General features: G+C 44.5%; 1 protein-coding gene across 1 annotated transcript in view; it reads left to right on the top strand.

Annotated features, from left to right (window-relative positions):
- Positions 1-722: 722 nt before the first annotated feature.
- GRIN3A (glutamate ionotropic receptor NMDA type subunit 3A) overlaps positions 723-13288 on the top strand; it is a 162229-nt gene continuing 149663 nt past the window's right edge. The window contains exon 1 of the mRNA XM_089488613.1: positions 723-1412. Coding sequence (XP_089344739.1) covers positions 723-1412 — 690 coding nt within the window. The remainder of the gene's footprint in view (positions 1413-13288) is intronic.

The raw sequence follows: 13288 nt of genomic DNA, 5'->3' as shown, positions 1-13288 counted from the left end.
CTCCGAGCCTCCCCCTCCCTCCTGGGTGGACTACACTTCCCATCATCCCCAGAGCAGGGGCTCCGTCCCGCTCCGGCCGCTACCTGCTGCTGCTCTTGGCCAGTCGTCAGTGGGAGTTTAGCGCAGCCAAGCGACCGAGCGGTGCCGCCGTTCCCGACGACGGGCGGCGAAGAGGAGGAAGAGGAGGAGGAGGAGGAGGAGGAGGAAAAGAGGAGGAACAGCAGCAGCCAGGAGGAGGAGGAGGACAGCTCGCTCCTCCAGCCGCCCGACTTGGAGAAGAAAGAAAGAAAGAAAGAAAGAAAGAAAGAAAGAAGTGTTTGGAAGGCGATGAGGCAGCCTTGGGCGCTGGGGTCCTTGCTCCTGCTGCCTTCCTCGGGGCACTTTCCCCTCTCCGCCATGGTTCCTCTCCTCCCCTCGCCCCCCAAGGGAAGACTCTGCCCCCCGAGGAAGGGCTCCGGCCCCCCTCCCGGCCTGGAAGGGCTCTCCCTCGGCTGAGCCCCTCTTGGGAGGGAGGGAGGGTGGCGCCCAGGCGTCGGGAGAAGGGCGGGCAGGGCTCCTGCTTCTCCTTCTCCTCCTTCGGTTGCTTTCCTTTCTTCTTCTCCTCCCTCTCCTCCTCTGGGGCTGGCTCGGCCTTGGCCCCTCGGATGGCTGGCGGCGGCGGGGGCTGAGGGGCGTCGGGGAAGTCCTCCTCCTCCTCCTCCTCTTCCTGCTCGCCTCCCGGGATGTGGAGACGGAGCCTCTGGTGGGTGCTGAGCCGGCTCGCCCTGCTGCTCCTGCCGCCCTGCGCCCTGGTCCTGGCCCGGGCGCCCCTCTCCGCCTGCCACCCGCAGCCCTGCCAGATCCTCCGACGCATCGGGCACACCGTCCGCATCGGGGCCGCCCAGCTCCAGCCCTGGACCCCTGCCTCCGCCATCATTGCCCTCCGGGGATCCCCGCAGGAGAATGAGGGAGCCCAGGGCCCCAGGGACTGGCAAGGGGGAAGGACGATGGGTCCCGGGAAGCTGAGGAGCCGCTTTGAAGGCAAAGAGGCCCGGGAGCCGGCGCTGCTCCTGCCCCGGGAGGCTCTGCTGCAAGCGGTGGAGCGCCTGAACGGGCTCGAGGGCCTCCTGCCCTACAACCTCTCCCTGGAGGTGGTGATGGCCATCGAGGCCGGGCTGGGAGACCTGCCTCTCTTGCCCTTCTCCTCCTCATCGGCCGGGGCTGCCGCTTCTTCTTCTTCTTCTTCCCCCGGGAGCAAGGACCCGGCCTCCTTCCTGCAAAGCGTCTGCCACACGGTGGTGGTCCAGGGGGTCTCTGCCCTCCTCGCCTTCCCCCAGAGCCGGAGCGAGATGCTGGAGGTGGACCTGGTGGCCAGCGCCCTCCACATCCCGGCCATCAGCATCGTCCTCCAGGAGTTCCCTCGGAAGAGCCAGGTAAGGAAGGGGCTCTCGCTCCGGCGGGGGGAGGAACTGCCCTGGGAAAGTGGCATGGGAGGGGAGGGGAGGGAGATGCTATGCATAGGGAAGGTCGTGGTCAGCACCAAGAACCAAGCACTGCACCACATATAGCCCCATGGGTTCAGCACCAAAGGGTTCATCACCCAGCACAGCACCAAAAGGTTTAGCACCATGGATAGCACCTTGGGTTCGGCACCGAAGGGTCAGCACCCCAAGGGTTCAGTATGAAAGACAGAACTCAATGGGTTCAGCACCACGGACAGCAACAGAACTCCAGCACCAAGTGGTCGCCCCCTTCCAGAGTTCAGCACCATGGATAGCGCATGGCTCAGCGCCAAAGGGTCACCACCCCTAGAGTTCAGCCTCAAAGATAGCACCAAAAAAGTTGAGCCCCATGAGTTAGCACCAAAGGGTCAGCACCCTAAGGATTCAGTATGAAAGATAGCACTCAATGGGTTCAGCACCATAGCTTCAGCACCAAATGCTTGGAGGGGGCAAAGTTCAGCACCATGGGTAACGCGTGGCTCAGGGCCAAAGAGTCACCACCCCTAGAGTTCAGTATCAAGCATAGCACCAAGGGATTCAGCACCAAGGATAGCACCAAAAGGGAAGAGGGCCATGGATAGCTCCATGGATTAGCACCAAAGGGTCAGTACTCCAAGGATTCAGTATGGAACATAGGATCCAATGCGTTCAGCACCATGGTTTCACCATCAAAGGGTCCTCACCCCTCCCCAGGGTTCAGCGCCATGGATAGCACCTAGGGATTCAGCACCAAGTATAGTACCAAAGGGTTCGGGTGCAGGAATAATCTGAAAGGGTTCAGCACCAAGGACAGCGCACAGAGGAGGCGGACTGCCCGCTGCCCATGCCACCAGCAGACTCATTATCACTCTCACAGACTCTATCTCTTTTCTGCCCATCACTCTACTGAATTGCCAGACTTTGGCTCTTTTCTGTCCCTTTACAGAATTTTTCCTCCCCTTGGCAAAACCACCCAGGTCCAAGGTGAACAGTTCTTCCTTGACTAATGGCATAAAATAAAGGATTGGGCAGTTAAGATGCCATCTGCCTAAATACCCGCTAGGCACCCATGTCCCTGTCTGATGGTGGAAGCTAAGCAAAGCCAGCCCTAGTTGGTACTTGGATGCCAACTGCCAACGAACACCAGGTGCTGGAGACTATGTATTTGCATTTCTATTTATTTATTTTTCTATGCCACCTTTCTCCCTGAAAGAGACCCAAGACAGATAAAATTGTTTAAAATATTTTACAATGAAAAAAAAAAACACATCAAAATCAATTACCCCAAAACAGATAAAATGACATAAACACACACTTTTTAAAAGCATATCCTGAGCACACACCCCATATAAAAGGCTCTCTGATATTTATTTATTTATTTATTTATTTATTTATTTATTTGGAGTATTTATATCCCGCTCTTCAGCCACTAAGGCTCTCAGAGCAGAGCGGCATACAAATGGTTAATTAGACATCTCCCTGCCCTCAGGCTTACAATCTAAAAAGACATGACACAAAAGGAGAAGGAAATGGCAGTGGGGAAGAGGATCCTTCTTGAATAAAAATCTCTTTGCCTGTTGTTGAAAGGAAAAGAGAGATGGGGCCAGCCCAACATGGAAGGGGTCCAGAGGATGGTGGGAGGAACTGAGCACAAGGCTCTCTCTCATGTCCTCACCAAGAAACTCTGGGATAGTGGGACTAACAGAAGGAACTGGCAAAACTACCTCTGATAATCCCTTGCCTAAGAAAACCCTATGAAGTTAATGGAGCCACTGTACGTCAACAGGCAATTGGAAGGCACATACACATGCAGTTAAAATACAAAGGAATCCTGTAGCACCGTTGAGACTGGGAGAAAGAAGTTTACAACATACGTTTTGGTAGCCTCTATTAAAGGGCATAGTTCCAAAGAGCCTAGAAACAGGCAGACACATAAGTAGTTAGAGAAGTTTTCCGACACTATAAAAAGCCTGCTGGGTGATTTCAGTGGTGCTCAGATATTCTGGGTGGATTTCCACCAAATTTAAAGAAGCCAAAACACACAGACAAACCAACAAGCCACAGGCAATCAGGATCATCTTAAACTTTTCCCTGAACGTCTTTTCTTGATGGAGACTCTTCTGTAGTAAAACTGTCACATATCTTGTTTTCTATTCTTGTCCATGGCTTCTGTTCCATGTTCGCCAAATAATGTGGGCTTCCTGTGGAGGAAAAGCAGTGTTGATCTGCCTCAACATTAGTGTATATTTGAACACTGCAGATATGCTTTCCTGTGTCGCTGCGTAAAACACACACACAGGTGGGTGAGAGAAGTATTGGAGGAACTTAACTATTTGTTGGTTGTTTTTCTGGTTATATTAGTTTTGCTAATCATAATAACATAACAATATGATCAGTAAGAACAATCAGTTTTAATTCTACAGTACATTTCAACACTCAAGATATCAGGTGCATCTCATTGAGCTAAAGTGACTTCCAGGTATCCTCTAGAAGAAGAAGAAGAAAAATCTTATTTCTTTTCTTTGCATTTCAAATCTGGGATTGGGTGATCTAACCGGTCACAGATCAGTGATTTGACTCATATGCCTTGAGTGCATGGAAGTGTAATGAGAGCTGACTTATAGTTTATGGGGGGAAATTCATTTTCTTCTTCATTTAGCTGACTGAGGATCAATTTCTTAAATTTAAAAAGTCAAGGCAGAGTCAGGAAAAAAGGCAAGTTCTCCCCAGATGGAGAACTGGACAAAGAGGAATGCTGCAAACCTACACCTTTTTATATGGAGTAATATAATTTAGTGGGATGTTGTTCCAATGTAAACATGCAGAGGTTTTGGATGAACTTTATTCACTCCAAGACATAGCGTGAGTAGGAGGGAGGGAACATTAATGCACTAAGGCTATGATCTTAATCACATTAGAGATTAAGTCCCCGCTGGATGCTTACAGTTGTGTTGTGAGCCATCGGTAAGCTTTCACGTATACTGATTTTATAGAAGCATAGCACAGGAAGTGACATCAAAGGGTATCTAGTCCAGCCCCCTGGCAATAGAGAAAATCTACTATGCTAGCATTATTGACAGATGGATGTGCAGCCTCCTATTTAAAACATCTGATAAAAAAAATCTACTGTCTGCTGAGGCAGCCTGCTCCACTCTAAAACAGGTTATATGGCCATTTTCCAATTTCTAGTTAAAATCTAATTTCTTATAGTTGAACCTATTCTATTCTAGGAGAAGAAGAAAAAAATATTTCCCCATTTTCTAAGTCAAAGTCCTTCCACTATATGAAATTTGCCATTATATCAGCTCTCAACTGTTTCTTCACCAGACGGCACATATACAGTCCTGTCAAACTTTCCTCATTGGGCTCGCTCTCTGGGCCTATTATCAGTTTTGACAACCTGTTCTGAACATGTTCCAGTTGGTCATCTTTTTCTATAACGCTAATGTCCATAACTAATGCTACAGGTGAGTCTTTATATGTATGTGTATGTGTCTCCAGGTCGCAATCCCATGAATGTCATAGGATTTCCTTAGGCAATTTCCTTAGTCAGATGTGGTTTTTGCCAGTTCCTTCCTCTGAAAAATGCCCTGCAGCACTTAGTGGTCTCCCATCCAATTACTAATCAGAGCTGATCCTTCCAAGATCAGACAATATCTGGTGCCTTATGTTATTTAAGCAAGTGAGTCTTTAGAGAGTGGCATAATGACTACTTATTCTATGAGTATTCTGCTTCTATTGGTGGAGTCTAGAATTGCATTAGCCTTTTCAACTGCTGCCTCTCACTGCTGGCTCGAGTTTACTTTCATCTCCACTGAAATGTATGGTGTTAGCATTGGCACAGTTCTTCATTCAAAATAATCTTCAATCCCTTCTTGTCTTCCAAAATATTAATGACCACTCCCTGATTGATATCCTCTGAAAATTTGACTCCTCTTCCCTTTCACCCAAATCAGTTGTAAAGAGGTTTAACCACATGGGGTCCAGGACAAAACCTTGTGATACCCATTCTTCACTCTTCTTTTCTGATTTTGAAATCATCACAACTGTTTTATATTTTTCTGCAATATCATAGATTTCCAGATTCTGATTTTTTTGCAGGGAAGGGAATATATGTGGCATATTTCACACTTTTGGCAGCCCTGTACAAAGTGGGTGAGAAACCTCCTGTGCTTAGGCCTAGTCTGACCCAAGCTCCTTCCATTCCCCAAGCTCCATGCCTGGACACTATGATTAGAAGAATTCCCATTCTTTTCTTCTATTGCTATTCCATAATTCCCCTGTTTGCTGCTTTGCACAGACAAATCCCACTATCACCACTAATCACTGACCAGAAATAATCACAGAGGAACTCTAAGTGGCCCATATTCTAAGCTAGTGCTTGGAGAAGATAACTGAGTCGGGGCTTCAGGAATCATCTGGCTCCTGTAAGTGATGCTTGAGAAAAGTTTGCTTCTCCCCTTCCTTCCTCATTCTGGGAAGAGGGAGGAACCAAAACAGAGGTCCTTGGTCAAAGCATGATCTGGAGAAACTCCAGTCTGTACTTTAGCTTGAGACCCATCATCCAGTCTTTGGAGGTGATGAAGGTAAGATCTGACCCCCCAGATCCCAAAGAGTCACCAGACCTGCTGTGCATCTTGTGAACTACCAAGCTAAATGCAGCTCATGAGTCATGTACTGCAACATACTAGATCCTTGTCCCTCAGCCGTGTGTTGTTGGTGTGTTGCAAGTGATGAAGCTTAACTACAAGCTGAACAAGCTCCATCAGTACAGTTAGAGATTTTGAACTGAACTAAACAATTGTAGCAAATATCTGTGTTGGTTGTGGTGAACTGAAGTGGAAGAAATTTGAGTAAGAGTGAGTGGAGGGAAAAAGGGCTTTCTCTCTAGATCATACTGGATTATGTCTCAGCTGATGTGTAGAAGGACTTTCTTTGTAAAGTGGTCTTCCCAAACCTGGATTCCTACAGACCACAACTCTCAGAATTTTTGTCCGTTGGCGATAATGGCTAGGGATGGTAGGAGTTGAAGTCCAAAACATCTGGGTTGTACTAGTTATGGAAAATTGTTGCTGAGTCTGTATTTGTTACCTTGAGCCTTCTTTTTATTTCTGTGTTGAAGAACTGCGCAATGAAGCCCCAATTTGGTTTAAAGGTGAATTCACACAGTTTGGACCAGATCCATCCAGATTCAGGCATCAATCCAAATCAAAATTCAGAAATCCAAATCTCAGTATTGCCCACTGATTTTCACTGAAAAACAAAAACAACAATAACTTTTTCAGAGTTTCTTTTTAAACAAACTTACCCAAGGGGCTTAATCCTGCCAAATTTCAGACATTGGCTGATTCCCTATGTTGAACTCCATCAAAGGAAAAGAAAGAAGAAAACCATATGTTAATTCCCTCATTTTTTGACTTCATCTGTGCCAGAAGTGGGCAGAAGGTACAATGAGATCTCCTGGTAGATACCTGGATGATTTATGGTAGGCCACCAAGGATTTTTTATGTGCAAAGAGTTATTATCTTAAACACAGGTGATATGGTAAACTCTGTCAAATACACCCAAAACTGGGGGGATCCCTACATTTATCATCTCAAGTAGATGCGATGGCCAGGAGTGCTTGGTATCAGCTTTGGCTGATACGTCAACTACGTCCCTGTCTGGACCGAGGGGACCTAGAAAAGGTAGTACATGCACTGGTAACTTCTCGTTTGGATTTCTGCAATGCGCTCTACATGGGGCTACCTTTGTATCTGGTTCGGAAACTTCAATTGATTCAAAATGCAGCAGCCAGGTTAATCACGGGGACAGCGAGGTCCGACCATATAACACCTGTTTTAAAATCTTTACACTGGCTGCCAATTCGTTTCCGGTCCCAATACAAAGTGTTGGTTATCACCTTTAAAGCCCTAAATGGCTTGGGCCCGGGTTACTTGAGGGAACGCCTCTCCCTGCATAATCCTCCCCGCACTCTCAGGACTACAGGAAAACTCTTACTCAATCACCCTAAGGTGAGATTGGCAACTACTCAACAAAGGGCCTTTACGGCAGTAGCGCCTTCTCTGTGGAATGCCTTACCTGAAGGGATCCGCCTTAGTGGAACAGTAGAAGCCTTTAAAAAGGCATTAAAAACCCACCTCTTCCTACAAGCCTACCCTCCCAATTCCTTCTAAGATTATCTTTCCCCTATTGACTCTGACGTATTGATATTCATGATTTTAACATTATTACTCTATGTTTTTAACTATGCTTTTGGATTTAATTCGTTTTAATGTGTATTTTTAATATGTGAATTGTGGTACTGTTTTTACTGACTGTCTTTACTGACACTTGTACACCGCTTTGATCTGGGGAAAAGTGGTTAATAAATAAACAATTTATTATTTAAATTTATTATTATTTATTCTTAAAGACACACTGCACTTGAATGACCATCTATAGTGCTTCCATTTTCAGTATGTGTCTGCTGTGTGTCAAAAATAGGTCATACTAGTGTTCTGGGCTGTACCATTTTAAAACTGTAGTTGGAAGCAGCATTTTTAATGCTTCCTGTAGATGGATGGATGGATGGATGGATGGATGGATGGATGGATGGATGGAAAGAAGGAAAGAAAGAAAGATCTTTCTCCAGTGAACTTGCATGTGGAATGCCAATCTTCAAGAAAGTGCCACTTAGCTACATTCAATGAAATTTTACATGAAATGAGTTGTTTAATGGGTGGAGGCACATCAGCAATTCTCTAATGTACTACAGTCTAAGATGTTATTACTTCATTTCACCAGTGAGTAAGAACTTCAGACTTGCTTCCTTAATAGTAACCATAGATGAGGTCATTCAATATTATAACAGTATGATTAGCAATGGGAAAGAATCTGAGTCATGTGGGAATTGAGCTGTGCCACATTGGCCGCTGTTTATATGAAATGTTTATGGCTGAAGTTAATTGCGTCCATGGCAGAGATCCCCCTTCTTTCTTGAGCTTAGACTTGGTTATGACTGGCCTCAATCGCTGGAGGCATCCTTCATGAGTGTCTTCCCCAACCCTGCCCCCTTGGATGAGTTGAACTACACCTCCCATCCTTCTAAGCCCTACCAACTGGGGATGTGGGAGTTATGATCCAAGTCAACAGAGGCACTGAGTTGTGGTGATTTATATCCCATTTTTAAAACATCAGGGTATAAACAGAACTTTACATCCCTTGAGAAATACATATATTCTTTAAATTCTTATCACAGAACCTGCTCAGCCACCCATGCCTAATACTTTCATCCACATGCCACTGAATGGTTCTTCTGCAGTCTGTCCCATTTCAACTTTTTAGAAGCAAGCCATTCTTCAGCCCTTGGTAGCCCATGAAAAAAATTATCTGTGCCACTATCCTCACATCTTGAGAGCATTCTTTTACAATGTTGTGTTTGTTTTTCCCCCAAATGCCCAGTACCTTTGATCACCACCTTTTTAACAGCTTTATCAAGAATGATACCTTCCAGAGCTATAGAGCAATTTAAAGTCCCAGAAGTCATTGCTATTTTTAGGAACTGTCTGCTGGAACTATAAAATGACCCTGATCTTATTTAATAGAACTACATTTCCCAACAAAGTTATTATTTTGGGTGTATCTTTCTTCTTACAACAAAGCATTTGTAACCTACAAGAGGAGAATACAGACAAAATGTTGATGCATTGGAACTAACATTGCCCAAGCTGTTTATTTCATGATAGCAGGTCATGAGGCTAGTTTGGTTTGCAGTTTCTTGGTTCTGCTGCATTCTTCTCTGTTTATTATTTGCTTTCCATCTACTATTGCACAGAAGACATTTATTGGATTCTTGTCCTACAGAGCAAGGAAGCAAGGAGCTAAACCTGAGTTTTGGAGGGATGCCATCATGACGCCTCATGCATAGAAGAAAATGGTACACAGACAAATCAAGGTGGACCCCAAACCAGACCAATTCTGAGGACAACGGAAGCAAAAGATCCTACAAGAACCCCTCCCAACCCCAGCAGCTTAAAAAGAAATAATCCCTTTTAAGTAATTAACAATATGACATCTGCTCTGCTTAATGGTAGAGCATATCCCGCCTCCCCTTGTCTAATGGTAGGACCTGACCTGTTTTCCATAATTCATATGAGATAAAATAATCAGGCTGCTTGTTAACAGATACATTCCTGTGCAATGAGGTAATCTGAGGACATCAGACAAAACAGCATCAAATTGTAAGGAGGGACCTGATGTGGTCAGATCTATTATCCTTTTAGGCGAGCACTGCCTTCTTTGACTTGTTCTACATTTTTATGGTCTGAAGAAAGCTCCTTTCTCAGTTTTAATATCTGAGGTGCTTGTCAACCAGACCTCCCATGGAAAGAGTCTAGGAGTTTACATTTGAAAGACTCCTGCTCTACCACTGAGCAGTATCAGGACTCCCTCACTAAGAACATGAAATTGCTGAATGAGCTAAAGATCTGGATGAAAGACCTCTGGGACATTTGGGTGGAATAGGGAGAGGCAACCAAGCTAAGCAAAGTTGAATTCTTACTGAATGGGACAGATTTAAGCATACACTTACTTTTCCTGTTGTCTTTGAAAGGACATGGAACTGTTTAAAATGATCATCCAAGCTCATCTTGCATTGTATTTATCAGCCCTCAAGACAAAGCTGTGCAAACTTAAGTCTTGTTGTCCCTGATGACATTTTATATATTGAAGGGCAAGGAATATGTTACACATTGATGGCTGGTGGCCTTCACGTCATAGGAGCAGAGGAACAAATTTCCAGGTTTTAGTCCAAATTTTCAAGTTGCTTTCCAAGATGCTTAACCTATTTGGGGGGGTAGGGATCAGTTTCTTGGACAGCAACTTTAAAGTTTGGATCAAAACACAAAACGTATTCAGTGCCCCACTGACATGGAAGCCACCAACCATTACTGATATTACATATAAATGCATTTAACAATCCCTCAGTGGGTTGAATGAAAAGCAGCCTTAACAGTCTGGAATAGAGAACAGAGGCAGAGACTGAGGGCCGAAGCACATGGGTTCTGCACAGAATAAGTCCTGAATTGTGAATAGTCTTTGAAAATGGTGTGGTTTTCAAAGACCTTCTTGCAACGGAAAGAACATTGATCAGGTTACTTGTTACGTCCCTTGAGAACATCCCCATTCAGCTGAGGATGTTGTGCAGAGCTTTTCTTTCATTTGATACAACTCCCTAGCTGGAATGTTGGATGACATTTGTTTGTGGTATACAAATTAGCTTTTTAAAAATCTGTCAATAAACCAAGAAAAATGCTGAAGGAGACAAGTACACACTATTAAATATGTACTAGAATAGTGTCATACATGGCAAACAACAGTCATGACCACCCCACCCACAACAGTTCAACCTCAGCAAGTGATGTTTCCTAGCTGAAATCAGTTTTTATACACATTCAAGTAACTGTTTTGTTATTTTTTAAGTGGAAGCACAGGACATACATTTGACATACATCATTGCTTAAGGAGCTCCAACTGAAAATAGTTGGGCTCAGGAATAGGTTGAACAGGAGAGTATCACAGCTATGCCTTGTCTCCTGATGCAGGAGAGCCTTGCAATCCTTGCTCTAAAGATGACAAATATTTTGGAGGTTGTGAGTTTTTCAATAGGCTGCTTTGATGGAAACGTGGGGAAGATTTCTTCATATCCCCACCTCCTGCTGCTATTTCTTATTTATTCATGAATGGATATCCAACTTTTCAGTAAAAAATAAAAAAAAAGAAGTTGCTCAGTGCAACTAACAATGATAAAGATTAACTTTTTAAAAAGAAATTTAAAACATAACAATGAAAGCCATGCCCAGCACTGAACTGGTTAGATCCCCTTCAACAGCTGACTAGCTTTTATACCAAACATCTGCCTGAGTAAAAATATCTAGCAGAAGGACAACAGAGAGAAAACAAACTTAATGTCTCCCTCAGTAGGGAACTTCAGCAGGAGCAGCTATGAACAAGGTTCTCTCTTGCATCTTCACCAAACATAAGCTCAATGACAGCTTGCATCATCAGAGTTTGGAAATATTAGTGTTTGGACTGCAGCTCCCCAAATCCCCTAGCCAGTGGCCTTTCTGTCTGGGGGATTCTGGGAGCTGAAATCCAAAAAAAGTATTTTTTTCCAAGTTTTGTAATGTGGATCAATGAAGTTGTGAGCAAATTGTAACTGAAATTTTGAACAGCAACAGGCTAGAAAGGCTCAGGTGTGGAAAGCCCTCTCCATAAGATGGGGAAAAACCCAAAGATGTTTCCTGTTGTTTGTTTTTTGTAGATGACACCCACCAGTAACAAATTAGAAAATAGCAGACAATAATGAGACATAATAATAATAATAATAATAAATATTTATTTGTATCCCACGTCTCCCTGTGGATCAAGGCGGGTCACAGCAAAATTCAAATACAATATACAATCAAAACAATCACTCAAACTCCCAACCCTCCAAACTTCCCCCCTTTCACAATAAAATACCACATTGAACAATAACAAAGGATTAAAACAGTAAAAAAAAAGTATTAGGAGCGGGCTAATTTAGGGCGGCCGAGATAGTCCTACTCTGGTGGGGGTCAGTCTGGAAAAGCCTGCCTGTCTTTTTAAAGGTGTCTAGAGATATAATGAGACAGATCTCCTCCAGCAGATCATTCCAAAGTTTTGGAGCGGCAGCTGAAAAGGTCCTCTGGGAAGTCGCAACCAGACTGGTCTTCTTTGGCTGCAATAAGTTCTTCCCAGAGGATCTGAGTGTGCGGGAAGGATTGTATGGGAGGAGGAGCTCCCACATGTACACTGGATCCAAGCCATGTAGGGCTTTAAATGGCAAATATGAAAGAGCTATGTACAAAGAAACTGTGGCACCAACACATTGTATCATGCTTGGAAGCTAATAAAATGGAGGGTATGCTGCAGAGCTTTAGTTTTAGACTGGTGCTGGGAGTTTTACAGTCCCTCCCCAATGCAGAAACTTATGCCCTTTCTCACCACTGGTTATGCTAGTTGTGGCTGCTGGTAGTTGCAGTCCTATAGGGTCTGGAGGGCTGCATGAGTCCCACCACTGCTTTTAGCCCATTCTCTATCCTGCTCCCTGACAAGGCACTGATTCCAGCTGACATCCAGGGAGCAGGTATTTCTTCTTTTGATGCTGGCACCTCCTGACAAGAACTTAGTAAGAGTGCTCAGCAGTGACAGCAGCAAAAGTCATCTTTGAATTTAATTGCCAGCAAACCTGTAGATCAAACCTAGGCAGAGCGAGGTAATGTATAGCTGTGACATTTATTTTCCCAGTTGGATGGCATGGAGATGTGCTGGGGAAGTTTTTCAGTTCAGTGGGTTTCTTTTTGTTAGACAGGGTGCTCAGGGCAATTGAACAAAGGTGGCCTGCCTGAGCAATCTTCAATCAGAAATATACAAGTCATGGGCAAATGAATGGAACCTTATCAATGTTTCCATATATTTTGTTGATTCCAGCTCAGCGGGGAAAAGTGTGTATGAAAATGTGGTTGGATTCCAGATGTTTGATATAAATATTATTCTTCCAATGGTGGCTGATAACTCCCATGTTGTTGTTATTGTTGTTGTTGTGTGCCTTCAAGTCCTTTCCAACATGACAACCCTAAGGTGAACCTATCATGGGGTTTTCTTGGCAAGATTTGTTCGAACGAAGTTTGCCATTGCCTTCCCCTGAGGCTGAGAGCATGTGACTTGCCCAACATTATCCTGTGAGTTTAGTGGCCAAACTGGGAATCAAACCCTGGTCTCCAAAGTCATAGTTTAGCACTCAAAGCACTATGGCATGCATGTAA

This window comes from Sceloporus occidentalis, unplaced genomic scaffold (genome assembly GCF_023333645.1).
Source record: "Sceloporus occidentalis isolate IW3139 unplaced genomic scaffold, rSceOcc1.0.p SCAF_1, whole genome shotgun sequence".
NCBI lineage: Eukaryota > Metazoa > Chordata > Lepidosauria > Squamata > Phrynosomatidae > Sceloporus > Sceloporus occidentalis.
Note: the sequence above shows the minus strand (reverse complement) of the source record. Positions and strands in the feature narration are given on the sequence as shown.